Genomic DNA, 23722 nt, shown 5'->3' on the forward strand with positions numbered 1-23722 from the left:
AGCCCCCCTCCCTGCCCACTGCTGCCTTTTTCCTCCTGCTGCCTGGTGGATGGGGAGGTGGGTCCCTTTCCCACCCAGCTCCCTCCACACAGCCCCTGGCATGGGTCCCTGCAGCCCCAGAGACTGGACTACGGCTCCGCAGCAGCCTGGGGCCACCAAAGCTGAAACGCTGAAGCCCCGACAGGCTTCCAGCCAGAGAGGGTGGCTGCCCTCCTCTTCCCCTGGGGTGCTGAACCTGCTGGCAGCATCAGTCCCCAGCTGGTGCGTCTTCCCTGCATGGGCCAGGACAGGCTCTGAGCCCCACCAGGAGGGAGGACACAGGGTCCTGTGCCCCCCATGGTGGTGGTAGCATCTGTGCTGCTCACCAGGCCTCCCAGGAAGCCCTCCGCAGCGCTGGCCAGTTCCTGAAGTGGAGGCAGCTGGTGCGACTGGCCGAGACGGCGCAGGCATGGAGGATCTGCGAGTGCTTGGTAAGCATAGCCTGAGCACCCCTGGGATCTGCCCTGGGTAAGCCCTGCCCGTGCCCAGCAGAGGGGACCAAGGGCAGTGTCCCCACAGCTGCATGCACCCTCCTGGAACAGGCTCTGCTCCAGGCTGTCCTCACCTCCGGGGTCCCAAAGGGGACCCCGCCACCAGGATGGCACCCTAGCATTGCCCTGGGAGCCCTCTGCTCCCTCCGAACCCCAATGCGGAGAGCGGAGAGCTGGGAATGTCCTGCTGGGGAGAAGAAGGGTGGTCCTTGGTGGAGGGATGGCCCAACGGGGGGGCCATCTCTGTGCCAACTCTGCACCCTTCTCTCCAGCTGGCCAGGAAGAGGAGCAGGGCCACGTACTACCTGTGGAAGAGCCAGACCTACCTGCGGAGCCCGCAGGAGTCCCTGCGGCTGGAGGCTGTCAGGTTCATCGGTGAGCCCCTAGCCCCAGGGTCCCTTTCTCTGCCAGGGTCCCTGTGTCCCAGTGCAGGACCTGTGGGGCACCCCTTCACTCTCTCCCACTCCTGCCTGCACAGGTAGGGCTGGCAGGAGGCTCATCCATCCCCTCCCCGATGCTGCACCCTGGGGTCAGCCCTCCCCAGGGAACTGTGTGGCCAGACAGGCTGGCTGGTGGGTCCCTGATGGCCAGTGGGTCCCTGACATGCTGTGTCCCCCCAGGACTCCTCGGACGGTATGTGGATGAGCACGAGAACGAGCACAAGTACATCAGAGAGAGTGAGTGAGGGCAGCGGGGAGGAGGAAGGACCTTGGCATGGAGCTCCCCCCCCAGCCTGGGCAAGGGGGGCTCTGCTCCCAGCACATCTGTGGGAAGAGGGGTGTTTCGGGAGGGGCGTATTCCTAACCAGCAGCTTCCAGCTGAGCCATCTGCCCCCTGGTTCCCTCCTGGCCCTGGGAATCATGAGGTGCAATGTGCCCTGCCTGGAAGGGATATGGGGCTGTCACCTCACCTCTGCTGCTTTGTCCCCACAGTCCTTCAAGGCCCAAGCAAAGACACCAGCCCCTTGGTCTCCTCCCTGGCAACTCAGACACTCCTCATCCTGGGACGAGGAAGGCTGAAGTCGAGGTTTAACCTACCACGGCCGAGTTTACAGATGACGAGGGCACGGATGAGGTCACACTCAGTCCCCAGCGAGGACTCTGCTCAGGCAGAGACAACGCTGGAGCCCCAGCCCTAGGATGCTCTGCAGGCTGGGGTATCTCCTCTTCCTGAGGTCTAACAGGAAAGGAGACACCTCAGCTGGAGGAGGACCCGGCAGCCTCCGGAGAGTGGCAGGACAGCCACTCTTTCCAGTGCTCTAGGACAACGCCTGTCCACGCGCTTCATCTTTGCCACAAAGCACCAGCTGCTCTGCTGGGCTGTTGAAACAGAGGGAAGGAGAAGGCCACGCCAAAGCTGAAGCCAAAGTTGAAAGTGAAGCCTTCCCTCCCCTCTGCGGGGCCACGCCGGGGCGAATCCCTTTTTCTGCCTCCCACCGTCCAAGGATCCTGTGCTGCTTTGGGCTGACGTGGCCGAGCTCGGGAGCTACAAAGCCACCAATGCTCTGACTCCAGCAGCATCCTCCCCTCCACGTCCCCAGCAGGAAGGGCAGCTCTGCCTCCTGCCCGCACCGCAAGCTGCGCAGCCACTCCTGCCTGGGGATGTCAGAAGTCACAAGAGCCAGCAGGCCCGGGGGAGTTGTGGTAGCAGAGGGCCCTGCTTGCCACAGCACTTTGCCATCTCCTTCTCCAGGTTCGGGCACCAGGATGTCATCACGGGGCTGGACAGCCTGAGCCGGGAGTGCTGTGTGACGGCAGGGGGCCGGGACGGTACCGTGCGGCTCTGGAAGATCCCGGAGGAGTCGCAGCTTGTGTTTTACGGGCACCAGTAGGTCTGGGGCGGGAGAGGGGGCTGCAGGCAGGGGGGTCAGGCTGGGGCAGCGGTGTGCAGGTGCCAAGCATCACTAGGAGCCTGCCGGCACTGTGGGGATGCTGATGCCCCGGTGAGCCCTTGTCTCCTAAATAGGATCCCAAAGCATGCTCATAACTGATGGCAGTTGCCCCTTCTCTTCACAGGGGCTCCATCGATTGTATCCAGCTCATCAGTGAGGAGCACATGGTGTCAGGCGCCGATGACGGGTGAGCACAGGGCCGGGGTGGTGCCTGGGGTGCGCAGGCGGTGCCCCCCTCGGCCCCCTCGCCCCTTCCCTCCCTGGCAGGTCCCTAGCCCTGTGGGGGCTAACGAAAAAGAAGCCGCTGGCACTGGCCCGGCAGGCACATGGCATGCAGGATGCCCAGGGCCTGCAGCAGCCATACTGGATCTCAGCAGTGGCCGCCCTGCGCAACAGGGACCTCCTGGCTACAGGTGTGTGGCAGCTGCTTTGGAGTGGGGGTGTGGAGAGGGGGGCGTCCTGCTCCCTTACCTGGGTGGGAGTGCATGGCAGTCTTCTCTCTCTGCCCCAGGCTCCCAGAGCGCCAGCGTGAAGCTCTGGAAGTGCGGTGAGGGATTTCGGAAGCTGGAGCCCCTCTGGGACATCCCGTTGGTATGGATGGGGAGGTGGGGGATTGGAGCTGGGCTTGGGGCATCTCTGGGCAGGGGCTCCCCTCCCTGGGCGGCAGGAGGAGGCTGCCAGAGCCCCTCACCCTGCCCTGTCCCCTCCAGGTGGGTTTTGTGAACAGCCTCAAGTTCTCTGCAGCCGGTGACTTCCTGGTGGCTGGCCTTGGACAGGAGCACCGGTACTGTCCCCCCTCCCTGGTGCTGCCCAGGGGCACAGCCCCCCCCTGCTCCTCCAAGGGCTCGGCGGAGGGTAGCCCCCATCTCTCTCATCTGCAGGCTTGGCCGGTGGTGGAGAGTCAAAGAGGCCAAGAACAGCGTCTGCATCGTCCCTCTGAAGCGGAGGGCTGCAGCCCCCAGTCCCGAAGCCCCTGACAGCCCTGAAGCCCCCGACAGCTCCTAGCCCCTGGCCCCAGAGGCGCTGGAGCCAGGTCACCAAACCCCTGTCCCTGGAGCTGCGCCCCGAGTCCTTTGTGCAACCATCTTCCTGGAGCCGGAGGACGTGAGCAGCCCCCTGATCCTGCTGGCCCCCCTATCATGATGTGGCTCTGCCCTCTGCGAGGGTCTGCCCCTTTCCCTCAGGTTCAGCCTGACCTGAGCTCTGGAAGAGTCTTATTTAAAAAAAAAAAACAAACCAAACCCACTTTATTTACATAAATTGCAAAATAAAATAATCACACTTTTGCTCACACTAAAACTCTACTCTTAAAAACTCGGTTGGGCTCAGCACAGCAAGGAGCCACAGCAAGGTCGTTGCTAGCAGAGCCTTGTGCTCTTAACACAGCGTTCCATTTTTATAGCTCTCATTTTTATAGCTTAAACCATGATAGAGACAGAGTCACAGCAGCACAGAATGGATGCTGAAAGAGACCTCTAGAGATCATCCAGCCCACCTCGGCTGCTCGAGCAGGGCCAGCTGCAGCAGGCTGTGACTCTGCTTCTCGACGGTTCTATTGGCTGAGTTGCTCCCAGGTTGTGGAGCTCGCATGGGAAATGGGCAATGAAGAGGGATGAAGTTTCCAGGCACTTTCTGGCCGGTGCAGTGATTTTTTTTTTTTTTCCTTCTGATTTTTTCTTCCCCCTTCCTGGTCTTGCGACTGCCCAAGGTGCAGCCAGATAAGCGGAGGAGAGTCCCTGCCTGGCCTGCAGCTCCCTCCCTCGCCATTCTTAGGGTGATTTGGGGTTATTTTGCTGTGTCAGTGAGGCAAAGCTGGGCTCTCCGGGGCTGAGTGCGCTGGGACCCGAGGAAGGCCGTGATGGTCTTGAGGCTTTGAAGGGCTGTGCACCGAGCCCTGTCCCCGCTGGAGGGGACGCTGGTGGTGTTCAAGACGAAGGCCTTGCAGCCCTTCTTGTCGTGTGTGCCCGTGTCCCCCCCGGCCCCCAAGGTCTGTCGTCGTCGCAGGGGCTCTGTGCTGCTTTCTGCATGGGGCCGTGTCCGTGAGTCCTGCAGGGACCTGTCTGTCCTGGCTTCCCCACCAAAGGGCTGCTCCCCCTGGGGAAGGGGACAGGGGAGTTGTTCCCGTTCCCGTCCCCCCCCCACCATAGCCTGCCCCGCTGGTGGTGACTGGGCCCTGGGGGTGGCTGGGTTCCCCTCGGGGCTTGCTGGCTCGGATTTGGGGCTCAGTGGGGCTTTTGCACCTCTTGGGGGCTGTTTCTTGGTGCCCCCTGTGCTCCTTCCCCCTCCCACATAGGCACCGAGCGGTTCTGGAGAAACAGCTTTTAATTGAAAAGACAAGAGAAAATGTCCCATCAAAGCTGGTCTGACTCCTCCCTAGCCCCCCTGCCCACCCCCCCTGCCATATACCCCACCCCTCCTCTCCCACCCCCCCACTCCCCCCATCTCCATCCCTCTCACCCCTGTCTAATCCCCCCCCACACACACACTCTCACGTTGGCTGCCAGAGCCCTGCGCTTGCTGGTTGCCATTGGCAAGGAGCTCTGCGCTTGCCTCTTCCTCCGCTTGCCTGCTGTGGCAGGTGGGGACGGTGGCAGGTCCATCCCCGCATCCTGCCACGGTTCCTGGGGCTCCATCCCACCGCCGTTGACTATTTTGAGGCTCAGCATGGCGTCGCTGAGCTCGGGGATGCAGTAGTCGGGGGTGAGCATCTCCTCAGGCAGCGAGAGCGAGCTGAAGTCGCGGTCGGGGGTGTCTGCGCCGGTGCCACCAGCGTCCTTGGCCACGGAGCTCCTGCTGGGAGCATCCTGGCTGACCCCCACTCCATCCAGGGAGCAACCGAAGAGCCTTAGGGCCTCTTCCAGGAGCATCTCCTCGGACACTGCAAGGTCGCCTGCAGTGTCCCCAAGGGCTTCGTTGTTGGTGGCAGCGCAGGGGCTGGTGTGGACATCGCCGCCCAGGGGTGCCCCCACAGGGGTGGCCGTGCTGGGGATGTTGATCTGTGCCAGCTGCCCCTCGCTGTGCTGGTAGCCAGGGATGGACACTGGCAGCTCCAGAGGGCCTGGGGTCACCCCACTCCTCTGATTTTTGTAGGGTGTGAGGTATCATGGTTGGCCCTGGGGGGCCCCGCAGCCCCCGGGACCCCACAGGGCAGCACCCGACAGAGAATCGGCGCCTTGGCCGAGCGTGGTGCTGGCCGGTGGAGGCAGGTCGGTGGTTGTCCACTGGATGCGGAAGACCCGGGGGTCGAAGAGGCAGCCACATGGAGCCCTCTGCAGACCTGTGTGGGTGAGGGGGAGCCGTGCTGGGCCGGGGGAACTGTCCAGGGGCACCCGCTGAGCCGGCCCCGATGGCCGACATCCCCCAGCTCTGGGCCAGGGGCGTGGGGAGCTTGTGGCCGGGGCAATCCCCACGGGGTGAGCCGCTGTGCCGGTGGGACGGGGTTGCAAATCGGGGAGGAGACTCACATCTAGGAGGTGAAAGGGGAGAGGTGGCCCCAAATATTTGGGGAATTCTCTGCAGATGGGCTTTACTGGGCATGCGCCGCCCAGGTGAGGGCAAGGATGCTCACCGGGGCTTGCTGAACCCCCATGCTAGAAGTGCCGGGGGAACGGGTGTGATGGGGATGGCGAAGGTGCCAAAGCAGACTGGGGTGCCATACCTGCTGGTGGTGCCTGGGGGGCCTGGGCTGCAGGGAAGGGCTGCTCCCGTGCGGGAAGGCGGCACAGGTTGGCCAAGCCAGAGAGAATGAGACAGGAGCGATGACCGGTGGTCACCTCTGCTCTTGCTCCCCAAGAGCGTCCCTGGGCTGCAGGGGTTGGGGTTGGTCCCTACCTCGAGGGTAGAAGGTTTTGGGGAGCACGAATGGCTGGAAAAGCTGGGGCGCCGGGGGGCCCCAGGGCCCAGGCAGTGGGAGCTGCGTTGGTGGCCGCGCCATGGTCCCTTCTGGCTGTTGGCTGCCAAGGACTCTTTGGCGTCTCCCTGGAAGGAATGCGGGGGCTCCCTGTGTTCCGCCCCACCCCCAAGAGCCTCCCCAGCTCCTCCTGGGGAGGGAAAGGGTTAAGGGAGGCTGGGGTGCCCCCGGGGCCTACAGGCAGCTCTTGCGGTCTGCGGGTGCAAATGCTCTTTGCTTTCAACAGTATTTTTCCGGTGGGGGAAGAACAACAAGTTGATTCAGCCGAGCCAAGCGGGGACCAAGCTGCAGCCGCAGCCTCCTTGCGCCAGATGGCAAATGCGTTTGTGACCGTTGCCCGCACTTCTGTTCGCTGCGTTGACCGGAGCAAGGCAGAAATAGGAAAAAGGACCTCGAGGGCGCAAAGGAAGGTCACGCGGTGTCGCTCAGTGGCACGCTTTCCCCCAGCCCTCGCTCCAGTAGTGCTGTCAGGTCTTTCAGTCTCCTGCTGGGAAAAGCAGCAGCTCTGGATCCCCCTGGGAGGGGGCGGCCCTTTCCCTGGGTGCGTGACACCCCGGAGGAGACGGTACCCGCCGCCGCGTGCTCCCAGAAAAGGACTGGATTCTGCCCAACGTCCGGTGTCGGGGCGCTGGGGCTGTTTGCGCTCTACGGGACCCCAGGGATGGGGTTAGTACATCCCCTCCTCGTGCTTGGAGGATTCGGCGCTAGCAAGGACACCCCAAGGGTAGCAAGGACACAGGCCTCTCGCTCCCGCTGTGTGAACAGTGTGTGGCCTGGGGGAGTCGGGACAACTGCCATGAACCGGAGGCCAAAGATCTCTCCTGGCCTGTATCCTGGTAATCAAAGAGATTGCGCTCTGTTCGTGAGGCACCTCTGGCTGCAAGATTGTGCAAGGCCATGTGCTGTGTAACTTGTGGCAGGGACCGATGCTGGGGGCATGAAGGCAAGTGCGCTTCTAAAAGCATAAAACTCCGTTTCATTTCAGAGCGCAGCTGAGCCACCCCGCTCCTCAAGACTCTGCCATCTGCACCGACCGCTGTGGCTGGGACCGGGCAGTGCTGCACATCCCAAAGGCCACCAAGTCACACCCGTGTCCCTGTTGCTTTGCCGGGAGCTTCTGCGATGCGAGCGATGTTCTGGGGGCCGATCTCTTGGACTGCAGCTACTCCGTCCCTGACCGGCATCTGGCCAGGAGGGTTGCGTCCCAGGTGGAATTCCACCTCTCTGATGAGAACAAGGCCAAGGATGCTTTCCTCCTGAAACATGTCCAGAAGAACAAGATGGGCTTTGTCAGCATCAAACTGCTGCCGTCCTTGAAGAAGGTAGGCAGCGCGTTGCGTTGGCCAGCCGAGGTGGGAAGTGGCCTCCATGTGGAAGATGCCTGGGTGTCTGGGTGTGCTCTGGCTGTCTGCCATGGCCAAAACACTGCTGTGTTATCAACAGCTTTCTAGCTACCAGTACAGAGCACAGCACTACGAGGGCTGCTGTGGGTTAAAGGAACTCCAACTCAGCCAGATCCAATACAGAAGGAAAGTGGAGGAACAACAGAGGGGGCAGCCCAGGGACACAGAGCCCCAGGTCTCATCTGGCCGCTCCTGTGACCATACGGTGTATGCAAAATCAAATACCTGAAGTGCTCCCTTAGATGCAGTTTACAGCCAGGGGACAAGAAGGTGGCAGTTCTGCATTTTGCAGCTCCCAGGCTGATGGCAGAGCCAAAGCAAAAAAAAAAAACCACAACAAAAAACAAACCAACCAAGAGAGGTAAAACTGGAGCGCAGAGAGCAAATGCTTTTCTTTCACCTTAGACCAACTGCTCGGACGCTCTCTATGCTGCCCTGCCGCAGAGGGCATCCCTCTTGTACCAGTAAGAGACATAAGAGTGAATTAAAGCCAGGACCCCAAACCAGACCAAAAACCTGGTCGTGATCAAGAAGAAAGTGGAGAATGCATCAAATATAACAGAAAATTATTTTGGACATTCCCAGTTTACATTTGAAAAAAAGAGGGGAAAAAAAAGAGGAGGAATTAGGTATTAAAAGAAGAGCACTGAATGATAAAGCAGTAGCAGTCCCTCTACCACTACAAACCCACACCCCCACACGCACGTACGCACACAGACTTAACACCACCAAACTCCCCTTGACTGTGACCTTCACCTCAGCTTGCTGGTCTAGAGATACTGAATGCCTGAAGCACACCAAGGATAACTGAAAACATCTGCATGGCTTTAATGGGAATCCTCCAACTGAAACAAAGCGCTTTCTCCCTCTGTCTGCGTTGGCACATCCCCGAGTCACGCTCTCACTCCTCTCCTTCAAAGTCAAGATTCCTAAACGTGAAAAGCGGGAGTGGGGAAAGGCGAAGGGAAGAGAAAAAGAGGGAGAGCATCATCAGTGGAAGACCTGCCAGCTGCTGCTGATTCAGCCCTGTTTGGGGGACCACCCCAGCAGAGAGGAGCTGGTTTGCATGCCACGGTCCTCCCTGCCTGTTCCCAGGGACAGGCCGTTTGCTCAGCCTTGCCGGCCAAAGCGTGGGAAAAGCGTAGATGTGCGCCGTCGCTTGCAGAGGAGCACGGTCACGTTCACGTGCAATCCTTTACCTTTTTCCTCCCTGGATTCAAAGGGTTTCTGTCTTCAAAGTGAGAGCCTTCCATACGGTCATTTGTGACATTTCATCCAGGATAACAATCTCAGAAGGATCAGTCCTGCAATAAATATTTTACATAGCAATCCGTGATTATGGGAACTGATGCCGCCAAGGGCATTAGCATCAGCAAGAGGAACAGCGGAGCCCCGAGAATCAAAGCTCCGCATAAGCGTGGGAGGTTTTGCTGGATGAGGAGTTTTGGGAGGCAAGCCGGGGAGCTGCAGAGCAACAGCTCTGTGCAAAGGCTTTTGCTGGGGCTTAGCCCCGGTCCGGGTTCCTAAGCCACTGCTGGTACAGATCACGCCTGCAACTCCTCATGTGTAAGTATGAGGATCTCCAGCTACCGTAAAGGCACTGATGAGGCAAGGTTTGAGGGTCAAACGCGAGTGCTGCAGCCACTCTGCTTGCGGTCAGAGCCCTGCAATCACTTCCTGCAGCCCTGCCCCCGAATTTGGTTTTCCCACCAAGCTGCCTGCTGGTTTCTGTGGGATGCCCCACAAAGAGGCAAGTGGAGAAAACTCTGCCAAACACCTTCAAGCTAATCTTGCCGGGGGTCCTGGCGCTTGGTGGAGCTTTACCTGTCACTGCTTTGCTTTGGGATATCCACATCACTGGTCTTCCCCACGTTCAGCTGAACTGAACTTGCAGCAGCAGCAGCTTCCATCACCCTCCTGGACTCCTGATGTAAAAAAGGGACAAATCACGTTCTCTGTCTTTGATCAAAGTGGAGATAAGCTGAATGCCCAGCACAAACTTAGCAGTCTGCCCTCCGCTTCTGCCCCTTGGCAGCTATAGGTATTAGTGCAGCAGGGAAGAAACCGTTCACTCCAAAGATTTCGGGGCAGGGGGACTGTGTGTTCAAAACACGATTATGAGCAAGTCTTGCCAGCAGCAGCAGCAGCAGCAGCATCTAATAATAATCATCATAATGATAATGACCTTTGTGAAAAACGACTCGGTTTAAAAATTACACCTGTATTCAAGCGTTCAGCTCACTGCTACTTGAGGAAACAAAGGTTACAAAAGTTACAGGCTATTGGGATCTATTTCGATTGAGTGCTGATCTTCCCCCAACATTTCCAGACAAGCTGTAAGAGAAACAGGCAATCTCACAGCCACACGGAGATGTCCAGCCCCGAGGACACAGCAAGCCTTACCTCTTCTTCTTCTCCGGCTTCATTTCTGGCATCGTCCAACTTCTTCTTCCTTTCTGGCATAAGGTCATCCAGAAAGCTGAGCTCTCGCTTTGAGAAGCAGAAATCCATCGCTTTCCGGACAAAGACGAGAGCCAAAACCTTCATGAATAAGAGGGAAGATGCGGTGAGCTCAGAGACGATGCCACCTCTCACTCCAACACTGCAAACACCCCGCTGCCGAGCGGTGGCAGCTCTTACCATCATGGGAAAGATGATGGCGGCACGGGACACCTTGATGGTCCAGAGCAGGACGAGGCAGGTCAGCTGGATCGCCGTGAAGAAATGCACCTTTCGCAAGGGCACGTGCCGCAGGTAGATGAAATCCGGCTGGTGTTTCGCCGGCATCCAAAACAGCTTCAAGCGATCAAAGAACTGCAAAATAAAAGGGAAAGGTTGCCACCTTGGGACTGCGGCAAGTTGCTGGCCCTCTCGAGACGTGGAGGCACTTTGCAGCATCTCGCTTGCTGTCAGAAATCCTGGATCCCACTGCATTCCTCCTGGGAGCAGCACCCATTTTCCCTTCGCTCCATCTAGCAACCGGCTTGCCCCTGAGAGCTGCCCACCAAACGGCAACTATTCCATGCCATTCCATTATTAGCATTTCTCGGCCCACTGAATCCCCCCGCGAGGATTTCCACCAGTGGTAGAAACTGCCTTCCCTTTGCACCAAATTCCCCCGCTTTTCACGTAACCAAACACTGACCTGCCCTAAACCCTGCAACAGAGAGCGCTGAACTTGCCTGGTCCTCCCAGCCCCATATACCTCCTGTGCCTCCACCAATCTCTTTTTTACACAAAAGAGTTTCATTGCTTGCTCTGCGAGAAGTTTTTCCCATGCCACTGCTTTTTTCCCTGCTGCTACAGAGACAAAATACCAGGGAGCCGACATGCTGCACGCTGTAAAAAAGTCCGTACCTGAATTCCTCTGAGTGACGACACACCCATGTAGAGAAAGACGCCATAAAGCACAGGCATTGGTATAAACTGGGGGGGGGGGGGGAGAAAAAAAAAAAGAAAGAATGCAATCGTTTCTTTTTCTGTATTGCATTTTCAGTATTACCACCCTCTTCCACAGGCACTGCCTAAAATTGCTTGAAGCTTTCCAGCTTCCATTCAGGCTTAGAGATGGGTCAGAGTTTAACCATTTTTTTGCCATTTTGTGCGCACGAGTGAGCTAAGGCTCTGCTTTAGGCTGAACTTGGGAGTTACCTCTCCTCAGAATAATCCTATTTTCCAGAAAGATTGGAGGAAAACAGGCGATTTCACCCGTGCTACCCTATGCCGCATTCTCTGGTGGTAGAAGAAACACTTCTGCGTATTCTTGGGGCAACAGGCAAAGGCCACAGGCCTCCTTTTAGCCTAGAGACGAGATTACTTTGTGGGAGGAACGTGCAAGGAAGCCCACGGGGATGACGTCAGTGTATTTAGCTCCTGGGAACGGCTGCTCCGGGGCATTTGGGGAGCAAATTGCAGCCACTAAAGGGCTGCCTGTTTGAAAGACAGCAGATGTGCTGGTCTGAATATGCTCAACTGTAACCCATAAACATGGGCGGGCCTGAAAGACACCCAAAAATTCAAGCAGTTGCGTTGCTTGCTCGCCTCGAGCACACCAAACGGGGGCCTGAAGGGCTGCAAAGCCTAACCGAGGCTGGTTCCCACCGTGGGTCAAGCCCCAAGGGTTGGGATCACCTCCTCCTCCTCCGCTCCACAACTAACTACTCAGGCCTGCAGAGAGGGGACTGTATTTCTGTAACCTCCAACAAGCTCGCGGTTGTTGGGTGGTTTGCATTTTCCTCTCACCTTTAACACAGAAGTGAAGAAGACGGAGCAGCCCATGAGCACAAAGATCAGCAAGCCAGTGACTCTCTGCTCTCGTATCCCCAGAAACTTGGGTTGTTCTCCTGGAGCTGAGCAGTCAGACTCTACTTTGAGGCTATTCACGTGGGTGATGGACAGGACGGTCGCAGCCACAAACCAGGGCAGCCCCATCACAGAGCACACCCCGAGCATCACGGCCACCACAAAAAGGTCCAGGTGGTACCCGCATCCTTTCTGCAGGCAGGAAAACAAGAAACAGAGCATCCCATAGCACAAGAGCAAGGATAACGTCGCAAGTCAGACTCAAACCCTGCTCGAGCACAAGTCAACTTCTTCAGAATTCAAAACAAGAAATGGAAACAAGGAAGGGTGTATGCAGGCTTTGCACAAGCACCTGGCATGAAAATCTGGCAGGAGTTCAGAAACAATGGATATGCAGAGCTTGTGCGATAAATACTTCTCCAAAAAACAACAACCCACAACCCAAAACCACCAAACCATTTTTTTCTACTCACAAAGAAAACTGTACCACTTGGATGGAAGGTGTGACTCTGAGTTATCCCTGGCAGCGCATCAAAACAATTCATTCCCCACACCTGCTGCTGCTGCCATTTTAAAACAAAAACGCACTTCTCTATTGCTCCAAGATTAATTTGCTCCTCCAAAAGGTTGCTCATCTGAACTGCCCTGTCACTTGCTCCCTGCATCATCGTTAATCCAGGAGAGCATCCTGCCACGCAGCCTGACCTTGTCCCAAACCAATGCCTTCAGAAAGCATCGGGAATAAGAGCTTCTCCCCAGACCTGCAGCCCAGAAGGGGCTGGGGTCATCCCTCACAGGCCCTTACCTTCAGCTTGTGCTCCTTCCTGTTCACAATAACGGCACTGATCTGCTGGTCCATAAATATCAAGATGGTGCAGAGCAGAGCTGGGATGAGCGCAGCCAACACCGTCCACCAAGGGTTGGGTCCTATGGGGTTGATGAACCACCCGCGGTCGTCTCTGGTAGGCTGCAACAAAGCCCACACATCAGCATTGTCTCCCAGCCCAGGCACTCCACTGGCTTTCATTTTCCCCTCCCTCCCTGTGTCAGAGCACCTCCCAGCCCTGGCTTCATGTCCCCCTCTCCCGGGGGCTTCAGCAGTGCCAGTCTCCTCTTTGCAAGCACCTCTAGATACTTCCCCTGTAGGTATCTAGTTTTGGGGCCATCTTCTCATTTCCAGGAGGAAGCAAGGCACTTGGAGGTGGAAGAGGAGATGGTCACACCACCAGCATCTCCTCCAGACTCAGCCCTGCCCTGCCCCGGCATCACCTTGTGGCACCCCCACGTGCCAAAACATCCCGTTACCTTGAACGCATGGGGGACCTGGAGCTTCGGCGATGGGATCCCAACCACAAAGTCAAGGAGCACCATGATGACGATGGTGAGGAAAACAGCAAAGTCGCTCACTGTGGACCGTACCTGGGGTGAGAAACCAGAGGTGAGAGGGGCATGGCAAACAGGGCCGTAACGTGAGATGCAAGAGTTGCAGACATCCACAACATTAAGGCTGCTTAACCAAATCCCACCACCCCTCTGAGCACATGCAGCCTGATCCCTTGCTTAGATACTGCTGCTGTGTTTGTCCCTGTGAGATCTGGGGTCAGACAATAAAAAAAGCTTAATTAGGCAGACAAGGGTTGGTTTAAGTCAAAACCTAAAAATAATAATAATAATATTAAAAATAAGAAAACACATGTCTGCCACTACAACTACACTCACAGCTACAATGGCAACAAGGCACTGAGGCATCCTTTAGTCCTCAAAAGGAAGCTCCTCATTCGAATCTACTTTCCGCTCGAGCACATAATGCACAGAAGGTAGGGAAAAAATCCCCCAACCCCAACCCCCAAAACTTTGGGAAACCTGACTTCCTACTACCTGAGGAGAAAAAAAAATAAAAATAAAATAAATCAACCCCCAAAAATCTTCAATCTGGGGCAGGTCACGAGGCAGGTGGGAAATGCTACGATGATTTTGCACTCATGGAAATGAGTGCGGGACATCCAAGCTCTTGGAGAGCTTGGCCTGCAAGGCCAACGTTTCCCAGCTTGACCAAGGCAGGGCAAATACTGCTTAGTGCTCCAGGAAAGCCATTTTGGGAAATGAGTGTGGAGATGGACACTGGCCACCATCTTCTACTTACTCCGGTTGGAAAGTAGCGGCTGGTTTTAAACTTCTTCAAGAACCTTGACAGGGCAAAGGTGGCGAAGAAGAGGATGCAGCACCAGAAGAACACGTCAGGGGTGTAGGGGCCGTCGCGTCCACAGGCAGGTCCTTGAAACTCCCCACGCAAATACCGACATTCCTGGAGAAACAGAGCGTCAGGACACAAAGGCAGTGCACGTGCGGCAGGGAAACCTCGCATAGCTAAGGGGTTTTGAGGATCTTGGTCCAAGATCCACGACCCTGTAACTGCTCCTGCCAATAGAGATTTATATTTAATGAGCAGCAGCAGCTGAACAAGTGACACATCGAACTACACAGCGGAGAAATGAGATGTGAGGGGACACCATACCACGCACCCTCGTCACATCCTCTGCCTGCCATTCGAGCAATCGTGGCTAAAGAAGACACCAGAGGGGAAGGAAACACTGGAAACTCTTGGGGATAGAGAGAGAGGGAAGAGGGAAGGAGGGCTAAAGACAACCATGGTAGGAAAGGAGGAGAAGAGACAGATCGTCCCTCCCCAGGGGAGGGCTCGCAGAACCTGGCCAAGAGGGGATGAAGGCCACCATAAGAGCCTGCCGCCCTAGGCCCGGGCTCTGCTTCCGGCAACAACAGCCTGAGAGGCTGCTCAGACAAGCAAATTTATGCACGTACCTACAGACAGCACTGAACGAGAAAGCAAGGCCTGGAGTTACTAGGAACCCATTAAGGAGGCCAGCTACTACCTTTCAAGCATGAACTTAAGTCCTACAACTTCTACAATAATCAAACCACCCACTACTTAACCTTCCTCCCAGTCAGAAATACTGTCCTGCAACAGGCTTGACGGGGACACTTGCTACCCACAACGTTGGGGTAGACTGGACAAGGTGGACTCTCCTCCCCAGGACCAAGCGGCTTAAAACCACACGCTACATTTAGGCAAGGACTTTTCCGAGCAGCACTAGCACAGTTTGAAGCCCATCATTCCCTGAAGGGCTCTGACTTTTGCACCAGGCAAATGCCCCTGGACCCCATGGACGCGGCGCGAGGAAGCAGTGGCTCGGGGCACTTACGGTCACCGTGAGGTTTTCCCAGGCGATGCCAGACACGTTGATCTTGTTGCTCGCCCAGAAACGCAGCGTTTCGTTGCTGGGATGGGTCGGTGCCTCACACTTACAGCTGGGAGGAGAGAAGCCAAGACAGGGGTAAGGGAAAGGTGATGGAGGTGCAGCCCGGAGCTCCTGCCAAGGGGCAGCAGCTTTCTCAGGGGGAAAAAAACCCACTAGTAGCTGGTGAGGAAGTCCAGCTTGCTGTGCATGTGCACAGGGTAGGTGTCTCGCAGGTGACTCAGCTTCTCCAGAGCCTCGTAGATGAAGATGATGCAGATGAGGGAGGCAAAGGCTTCTTCCGTGAAGCGGGTGACGTAGCACACCAAACAGCTGGCGTCGGTGGCCACCAGCACTATGCACAAGAAGGCGGTCCACAGCCCAATGCACGCCCGCAGAGACAGATAGGAGAGCGTGTATTCCCTGGGAAAGCAGAATGAAACAAAGGCTGGAAAGGCCAGCAAGAGGCCCTGAGCCATGCCTGCCTTTGGGGAAAACGGGGAGCAATTTTGGAGCGTGTCAAGGCTGCGGATGGGAAATGCAGTTTCCATGTACTACTACAGAGAGCCTCGGGGCTGTGGTGCAGGGTGTAGACCCACAGCAGGAGAGGCCAATTATTTAGTTACCACTGTTTAACACGGATCTCGTGTTAACACCTTGGAGGCTGCTTGAGGTCAGGTCCCTCTTGGGCCAGGTGGTGTTCTCCCACATCACCCTGACGCCCTAACACTGAAACCAGCTGGGTTTGCACCCAGTCACCTGCTGCCAGCAAGCTGGGGCTTAATAATAAACCTTATGGCAATAAGGGTGGTTTATCTCCCATCAAAGCCATCGCAACAAAAGGACTGTCACTAAAATCTAGCAACTACCCCTAAGAAAAGAAAAGAAAAGCATCTTTTCTCCATCACTGCCCCCTTCTGAAGGCTCTCGCAGCACCCAGCTGCGGCAGCCTGCCTTACTTGCAGAATTTGTAGAGGATCTTCTCAAACACAAGGACGGGTCCGGTGCTGCCGAGGATGGTGAGAGGTTGGCCGGCAAAGAGGCAATACACCACGCCGGCCATGGACGCGCCCAGCAGCGACTCCATGGCACTCTGTCCGGGGAAGAGAGGCGGCCGTGAGTAAATAAATCGTTAGGGAGAAACAAAAACCAAAGCCGGTTCACTGCAGCAGGGACTTTGGCCTGAGTTTTACCCTCCCCCATCCCCCCCAACAGAGAGAGGTGCTCACTATGTGGCCATTGGTCGCCTCCCCCAGCAGTCCCCCAAAGGTGATGACAGGGGACATGCAGGCACAGTAGAGGAAGAGGAAGGATGCCAGGCACTGCAGGCTCAGACCATCCCGGAAGTCGCTCCAGAACCACGGGGCTTTCCGCTTCACGTCCAGGGTCAAACCTCCAAAGAGCCTGCAGGAAGGAAAAAGAAGAGAGTCTGTTCTCTTGGAGGAACACGTCGACTTTGCTTTGCTGCAGAAGGGCAATCACAAGCATAGAGTAGCCATCTCTCGTGGCTAAAAAGAAGCACCCTCCTTCAGCCCAAATCAAGAAAACCTGCGTGCAACGGTGATGGTTGGGGCTGAGCCCAGCTGCCCAGATCTCCCCCCTGCCCAGCCCAGGGGACCAAGCTGGCAATGTGGAGCCCCTTCACTGAACCAGCTAACCCCAAAGACCTGCTAGAAGGGAAGGTGCATGCTCAGATTTGAGAGGCAAACAGAAAAAAACCCCAAACTATTACAGCTCCCACCTTCCCGTCCGCTGCAGTTCAGGCCCACTGTGTTTCTCCAGCGTGCTGTGAGAAGCACTGTCATCAAGAGCTCCTGGCATCTTCCTTTTTTCCTGTTAAAATGGAAGTAAGATAAAGCTATGGACTTGTAACCACTGGCTTGTTTTGCTTCTGGTCTGGCTCTGTGACTGTGTCAGAGTGGGACCTTGTGAATTTGGGCCCCTGAACAGCATCCCCAGCCATCCTGCCCATCCCCCTCACGCCTCCCGCCGATGTGGCACCCACCTGCGAAGGGACGTTTTTCGGGGGCTCGATTCGGATTGATGGATCCCACTCTCCTGGCGGCAAGACCGTGACCTCATCCAGAAACTCGTCGATGCCAGCCACGAGGTCAGCCCCGTTCTTGGCTTTATAGGCAACGTCACGGAAAACCTGCCAATAGAAGACAACCTGGTGAGAGGACAACCCAGCTCGGATGTCCTAACCAGTGCAATAAGCTCTTGGCTAAACGCAAGGCTTTTTCACCAAAATTCCCTGCTGGAAAGGGCAGGAAATATTCCCCCAAAAGGAAAAATCTGTGCATCACGGCACTTGTAATCATCTCCCCCACGAGGCCCCCGTCCCCCATGGCACACCATACCCTTCTGCTTAAAGAGCAAGAGAAATTTTACTGGCCCTGGCGATGCCACCACTGGGGACAGCGTGCTGGGGACCCCGGCGAGAAGGATGAGGTGCAGGATGCACCCCGGGCGGGATTTCAGCCTCCAGGATGTGGGGTGATGCAAATCTGCGTGTTTGCTTTGGGGTGAGAAAGAGGGCTGGGCTATTTGGAGAGCTGCGGGCAGCTGGGACAGCAAATCCTCTTCCTCACTACTTCAGAGACAGGGAGAGCTGAAGAAAGGCAAAAATGACCCAGAGCTATCTCATCTTGTCGCACCTCGTCCGTCATGATAGTGGCCATGGACCTGCCGATCTCATGGTACTGATGGGCTTTTCCTTCTGGTCCAAGCAAAACAAACAGGAACCTGGGCAAGAAAAAGAAAATGAGAGAGAGAAGAAGGTGTCTTTTCTCCAAGAGCACCCAAGGAAAGCCCTGGCAGCTCCCAGCCCAGAGCGTGGCTCAAGACGGGACACGTAGGCTCAGCGATGCCGCGATGAATTTGAAATTCTTCAAAACAGACGGCAAATGTAATTTGGGGGCCAACTTTCATTACAATTGGCCGATGGGTTTAAAAGCTACAGCAGGGAATGGAGAAATGAAGGCGAGGAGACGTGGGTGGGGGAAACGTGCTTGCTCCCCCTCCCGCTAGCCTTGTTCCCTTGGGACACCAAACTGATGCCTGCAACTTGATGTTTGGTTGGGTGTCTTTTTTACGGAAGAAATTTGCGCTTCTCATTCGCACCTTGTTGGGATGGGAACTTCCGTCATGCCTGAGAGGAGGACAGCCGGGCTCAGGCGGACAAATGCCACGATGGGCTGGTGAAGGAAATCCAGCTCTCCTACGAGCACGTTGGATGCTTCAGCCCCGGTGGGAATTTTCTTCATCAAGTGCAGCTCCGCCTGGGCACGACAAGCGATTTTCAGGCAATTACCCCAAAAGCAAAGCCCACAGCGCTCTGCAGCACACTCTGCAAGAGCAAATCTGGCCCTAAAGGCATTAAGAAAGCTACGAGTGTCTCACCTTGCTTAAATCCATAGCTCTGCTCTCACGGGTCACCCCATCTTTAGCTTCCGCAGCGGTGGGAGAAGGACAAGGGGTGATTGTTTGGGCTGGTAGGAAAAAGAAAGACACTCAGAAAGATGGACAAGGAGCAACTGGGACGCTTCTCCTTTGCCTGGGCAAGTCTAATGGGGCCACAGCCCTGCAGAAACCCTCACCTGGCTTGTAGAGGAGGTGCAGGTCCGACTGCCTCTTGCTCACATCAGCAAACGAGCAGACAGCGGGGAGAAGGTTGGTTGTCTTCTCGTTCTGATGGTGGTGCTTCCTCAGAAGGACTTCTCGAACTTGCGCCCGCACGTGCTCGTCAAACTCCGTGGACTGTTCTTGCTGGGCCAGGATCATATCTGAGGATGGCAAAGGGAAACAAAGCCATCAGAGCAGAAACCCCAACAAGTCCCGACCCCCAAAGCCCCCAGGGAAGGCTGTGCCACACAGGCTGCACCCTAATGCCCGCTCAGCCTTGCATAGCAAGGCCTTTTAATAATGTTCAGCCTTTGCAGCGAAAACGAGAATTTTCTTTTGCTAAGAAACATCATCCAAGTGCTTATTCATCATTCCGCTAAGATAAATATTTCCCATTCTAAATAATGCAATTTTCTTGCCCGACCTGGCCTTTCTGACTCTACACGTTTACCCAAATTATAAGCAATCTATAGCACAGACGTTCCCAGTTTCCCGTGCTGATCGAGTGCAATTTGCTGAGCCCAGGGAGAAACATGCTAAGAACGGCTCCGACTTCTCCAGCCCTTGAAAGGGCTGAATGGAGACCTGCTGCCAGTCAAAGATAACTTCTCCAAAGCGGCTTTTGCAATTAACTTCAAGTATCTTCCCCACAGAAATACACTGCTTGGTCATCGCCAGAGAAACTCTGCCTTAAAACTCTTAAATGCTGGATGTGAAGGAAAAAGTAAAACAAAGAATGCGAGGAAACAGCTTGTAAGAAATAGTTCCTTTAAGGAGGTTCAGCTCTTACGCAGACTCCGTATTTCTAAGAGCAGCCTGCTAAGCCCTGACACACGCTCCTTTTTGGCTGCAGAATATTCTCTAGTGGCTTCTCCAACTCCACAAACTGCTTTCAAAAGGACCCCATATTGGAATAAAAAAACAGTGCGACTGTTGCACGCCCAGTCTACATCCAAAAACAGCTCATGAGAAAAACACAGTGGCACTTCTGGAAAAGGACGTGCCATTGGGGCAGGGTTTGATTTGGGAGTGAAGAGCACCGTGGTGAGCTGAGCTCGGCCATTCCCGGAGAGATGCAGTGCCCACGGTACCTGCAATCTCTTCGATGCTGTTGGCACAAACGTCCAGCAGCACCGACCCATTGCTGATGCAGCTCCTCAGCTCGGAGAGGCTGTGCAAGGACAGCGTGCCAACGTAGGGCTTGCTCCAGCGCTCGCCGCCGTCTTCCACGTCCTCCTCAAACTTCAGCCACCTGCGGACATCGGGTGCGATCAGCCCCATTGCACGAAAACAGCCCCAGCTCTGCAGCCCCTTTGACAGAGCCACGGGGTGGCAAGAGGAGAAGGCTCCTCGTGCCGCCACCTGCAGCTGCAAAAGCTTCGCGTCCTGGAGAGGAGAAAGCAGAGCCCACGGGCGCTGCCAGTGCGGGGACTCCTCTCCCACCGCAGCCAAAGCAGCAGGGATTTACCTTGCCGTTTCCTTCCACTCGGCATCTCGGCCCTCTTTTACACAGATCTCATCCAGCTCGGAGAACAAGTGGTGAGGGATGTGCTGCTCGTCCTCCTTGGTCCTGAGAATGAACTGCACCCGCTGGGACGGGGAGCCTGGGGGCAGAAGGCAAAGACCCATCCCATTACTGCGCCTGAACACAGCTTGTCACCCTCACGTGCAAAGTGGCCATCAGCACCAGTGCAGCCATAAACACTGGGCTGGCCCCTCTCCTCTGCGTCTCTCTGGGCTTGCACAGAGCCGTGAAGAAGGAGAAGCATCTGGTCCACCTCTGCATAAGGATGGGCTGCTTTCCTTCCCCACATTGCCATTTTTAAAGCCAGGATCCCTCTAAGGAAGACGAGCCTAAACCCATTATGCATTTAACTGCACTTAAAAAAACAAAAAAAAAGAAAAAAAAAAGAAAAAAAAAAAAAGAAAGTAAAACTTGGGAAAAAGAGGGTGTTGCTCAATAAGGCCACTTTCCCTCGGAAGAACAGCAACTCACTCAAACTAGCCACGGGGACGTGCTTGCAGAAGGCCCCAGTGCCCACGTTGCCCCCAGTTTAGCGAATGCCGCGGTGGGACTTACAGTGGTAGCCCTGCTCTGTCGGGGCAGACTCCTTCTCCCGTTCCCCTTCCCGATGCTTCTGGCTGTGGCGTCGGTGATGCCGGTGGCTCTGCCTAACCAGTGGCATCTGCGCGCCCACGTACAGGGTCCGGTGGCCTGCGAAAAAGCAGCGTTTTTTGCAGCGCTCTCGGCATTGCGGCAATAGTTGAGGTGGCCGGTGCCTTGCTAAGCCACGGTTCAATCCCAGGAGCAACGCCAGCTTCCCTTAATGTTATTTTCACTGGACGTCCTTTTTTCCAAGCCTATTTTACTCGAGCTTTGCAACAACACAGCAACAACAAGTGTTGGCTCCGGGTCATCTAAAAGTGCCCTGAAAGTATCGGACCTCTTCTCAAATTCCAGCTTCGGCTGGACAACACTCAGACTTGCTCACTAAGCAGCAACACAAGCTAATTATTTTCAAAAGCTCTGTATGGCACGAGGCGACAAGAGACGATCAAATCAGTCCCATTGCAATGAACTCCAGAACAAAAAAAGAAAATCACAGCCCCGTGTCTGCAGCCCTGAAATGATTCTCCTGACCTCTCCAAGCCAGGAGCAACCTCTGCGAGAAAAAAAGCCGTGAATTATCGAGCCCCGTGGCTACAACTCACACCGTGGCCTCCCGGGAGGCTTTTTCCCTCCGTTTAAAAAGCCATAATAGTAAAAACTGTGACAATAACTGTGTTGCTTTATTGAGAAGCGCGGCATGTTTTGCTGCACGTGATGTGACACCCAACAAGGCACACTGGAGACACTTTGTGCAATGGGAAAACGTGCTGGGCTAGTGGCTCCTCCACCAGGATCTCAGCAGAGACTCACCTTCCAACTCCTCCTTCTCATAGCAAATACTGACAGCGTTGCTCCTTCTTCCCCGGTCAATCACTGCCTCCTCGTCATGTCTCTGTTTAGCAATGACAAGAAGGGAAAAGTTGGGGCTGGGGGTGGAGAGCTCCCTTACGTCCTCCCAGACATCATCCACCCCTGCATCCACGTGAATCTACGAGCCATCACGCCTCTGCGTGCCTCCTCCTCCTTCAGGCACAGCCCTAAAACTACGGACTTGTAGGAGGTTTTTCTTCCCATACGCAAATAAAACAGCCCATAACATCACCTGTACTGTATAACACGAGAGTCTGGACGTATTTAATACAGCAGGAGAGGGATGAGTGTTTCAGACAAAAAAAACCCCACCTCCCGCTTTGTTCTTGAGGTTCCTGTCTAAAAAAGTGATTTCCAAAATGGAAAAAAAAACCCCAACCCACAAAACTGCACTTTTGAGCCCCGGCCGCGCTACCTGTAACTCTTCCAGAAGTGTCATTTTGTAACCCCCGTTTGGGTTCATCCTCACGTCAGTCACTGGGTTTTGGGGACAACTGAACCTCCAGGTCAGTCAGGGGCCCGATTCCCCAGGGACTGATGGAGTAGCCCTCACGGGAGGAGCTAAGTGGCACCCAGTGTGCACCAACTCCAGAGACACAATAGGGACCATTATGAAATCACAAGCTATGATGCGGATCCAGGCAGCTATTTAAAGCCACGCACCCCTAGACCCTTCCCGCTTGGAAAACTTAGTGCCTGGGCAGAAGCCAGCTCTGCTTTGAGCAAAAACTCTCCAGAATAGAGAACATTCCTGCATGAGAGGTGTCAGGCTCAAAAGTGTGCAGAAGGAAAACCCTTCACAGGCTCGTTCACCCTCCTGAGAGACAAAGCCCATTAGCAGCATCATGTTTTCTCTCTTTTTTTTTCTAACAGTAGAGCTGAAGTTCTAGCATCCTGAGGATAACAAGAGGTACAAGTATGGTAGGGAAAAAGAATATCTTATTGGATCAATGGGTAGATTCAGAAAAAAACCCTGCCACACAGTAGTTTATCCTGACTGCTAGCTAGAACTGAGAAGACTGTTTTTTCCACGTGGGTCAACAGTTCCGGTGAAACATACTACCCGTCTAAGACGGCTGCATCTGAGGAACAAGAATTAGTTATTTCAATACAAGGAATGAGTCATTTTGTGTCATGATATTCATCAGACTGCACAACAGACAAATGCATTTGAATAACCATGCCTTGTGTTACATTTTAACCACTTAACATTCCGTGAGAAATACCCCAAGAGCTCAAGAAGAAAGAGCAGAAAGACAGGAGACAGGTGAAAGCCTAGAGCGCCAGCTAGACGGAATGAAAGACCCTCTTCCTTCTCTGAAGCTCCAGCAAGGCTTCCTTCACCTGCTTGTTCCTCTGACTGTCAATGACGGGGTTCAGACTGGGGCTGACGAGACTGTAGAAAAGGGAAAGAACTTTCTCCCTCCCAGAGGAGTTACCGCTCCCGGGCCCCGCGTACACAAAGATGGCGTTTCCATAAAAGACACCCACCACGGTCGGGTGGGAGCCACACGTGGAGGTGGTTTCGTGCCATCCTGGCACAGAGCGGATGCGCAGATCGGTGGCCAGGCTGTCCAGGGAGCAAATCAGGATTAAGGCTAAAGGGAAGAGGAAGAAGCACACACAAACAGCAAAGATCAGGACTTTATTGGCAGGAGCGGCAGGGCAGACCAGCTTTGAGACAGCAAGAATTTCACAGGAGAAGTGGACAACCTCGCAGGGGCCACAGAAAGGCAGGTGTAAAGCCAGAGAGGCTTGCAGTGTACCAAATACGAACGCCAAAGCCCACAAAACCGTGGCAAGGGTGAGGCGCAGCCTCCAGATCACG

General features: G+C 55.3%; 5 protein-coding genes across 10 annotated transcripts in view; 2 read left to right on the plus strand and 3 right to left on the minus strand.

The window, feature by feature from the left end:
- The window catches only part of LOC126036843 (electroneutral sodium bicarbonate exchanger 1-like), a 720476-nt gene that overhangs the window by 19943 nt on the left and 676811 nt on the right, over positions 1–23722 (plus strand). The gene's annotated exons all lie outside the window — the stretch shown is intronic.
- Positions 1–23722, minus strand: part of LOC126036799 (uncharacterized) — a 300228-nt gene that overhangs the window by 4264 nt on the left and 272242 nt on the right. The window lies entirely within an intron of this gene.
- Positions 2347–3646, plus strand: LOC126036837 (U3 small nucleolar RNA-interacting protein 2-like). Of its 4 annotated transcripts, XM_049797050.1 has the most exons (6): positions 2347–2357; positions 2546–2608; positions 2723–2834; positions 2933–3012; positions 3132–3205; positions 3303–3646. In XM_049797050.1, exons 3-6 carry the CDS (start codon positions 2753–2755, stop codon positions 3424–3426), a joined length of 360 nt encoding a protein of 119 aa, XP_049653007.1. In that variant the 5' UTR covers positions 2347–2357; positions 2546–2608; positions 2723–2752; the 3' UTR covers positions 3427–3646. The 4 variants fall into 4 exon arrangements, with proteins under 4 accessions (XP_049653007.1, XP_049653009.1, XP_049653010.1 ...); XM_049797052.1 differs by lacking the exon at positions 2347–2357 and having other exon boundaries at positions 2580–2608; positions 2796–2834; XM_049797053.1 differs by lacking the exon at positions 2347–2357 and having other exon boundaries at positions 2589–2608; positions 2799–2834.
- Positions 3590–23722, minus strand: part of LOC126036835 (U3 small nucleolar RNA-interacting protein 2-like) — a 281947-nt gene continuing 261814 nt past the window's right edge. For all 3 annotated transcript variants that reach the window (XM_049797047.1, XM_049797048.1, XM_049797046.1), the window contains one exon: positions 3590–3617. The gene's annotated coding sequence lies outside the window, so the exon portion shown is untranslated. The remainder of the gene's footprint in view (positions 3618–23722) is intronic.
- LOC126036797 (electroneutral sodium bicarbonate exchanger 1-like) lies at positions 10141–21913 on the minus strand (the record flags this gene model as incomplete). The annotated part of the gene is made up of 21 exons (XM_049796996.1): positions 10141–10275; positions 10375–10548; positions 11092–11160; positions 11977–12228; positions 12842–13003; positions 13342–13455; positions 14180–14341; positions 15258–15363; positions 15468–15713; positions 16250–16383; positions 16520–16694; positions 17032–17123; positions 17296–17442; positions 17948–18035; positions 18414–18571; positions 18693–18781; positions 18890–19075; positions 20006–20166; positions 20383–20518; positions 20983–21129; positions 21835–21913. Coding segments are annotated over 21 exons (3012 nt in total), but the record flags the coding sequence as incomplete, so codon positions are not given.

This window comes from Accipiter gentilis, unplaced genomic scaffold (genome assembly GCF_929443795.1).
Source record: "Accipiter gentilis unplaced genomic scaffold, bAccGen1.1, whole genome shotgun sequence".
NCBI lineage: Eukaryota > Metazoa > Chordata > Aves > Accipitriformes > Accipitridae > Astur > Astur gentilis.

Bases quoted from the DNA above. Each gene is read 5' to 3' on its own strand.
- LOC126036837 (XM_049797050.1), top strand. From the start codon at position 2,753: ATGCAGGATGCCCAGGGCCTGCAGCAGCCATACTGGATCTCAGCAGTG. The intron at 2,835-2,932 runs GTGTGTGGCAGC...TCTCTGCCCCAG, and splicing joins CAGGGACCTCCTGGCTACAG to GCTCCCAGAGCGCCAGCGTG. The intron at 3,206-3,302 runs GTACTGTCCCCC...TCTCATCTGCAG, and splicing joins GGCCTTGGACAGGAGCACCG to GCTTGGCCGGTGGTGGAGAG.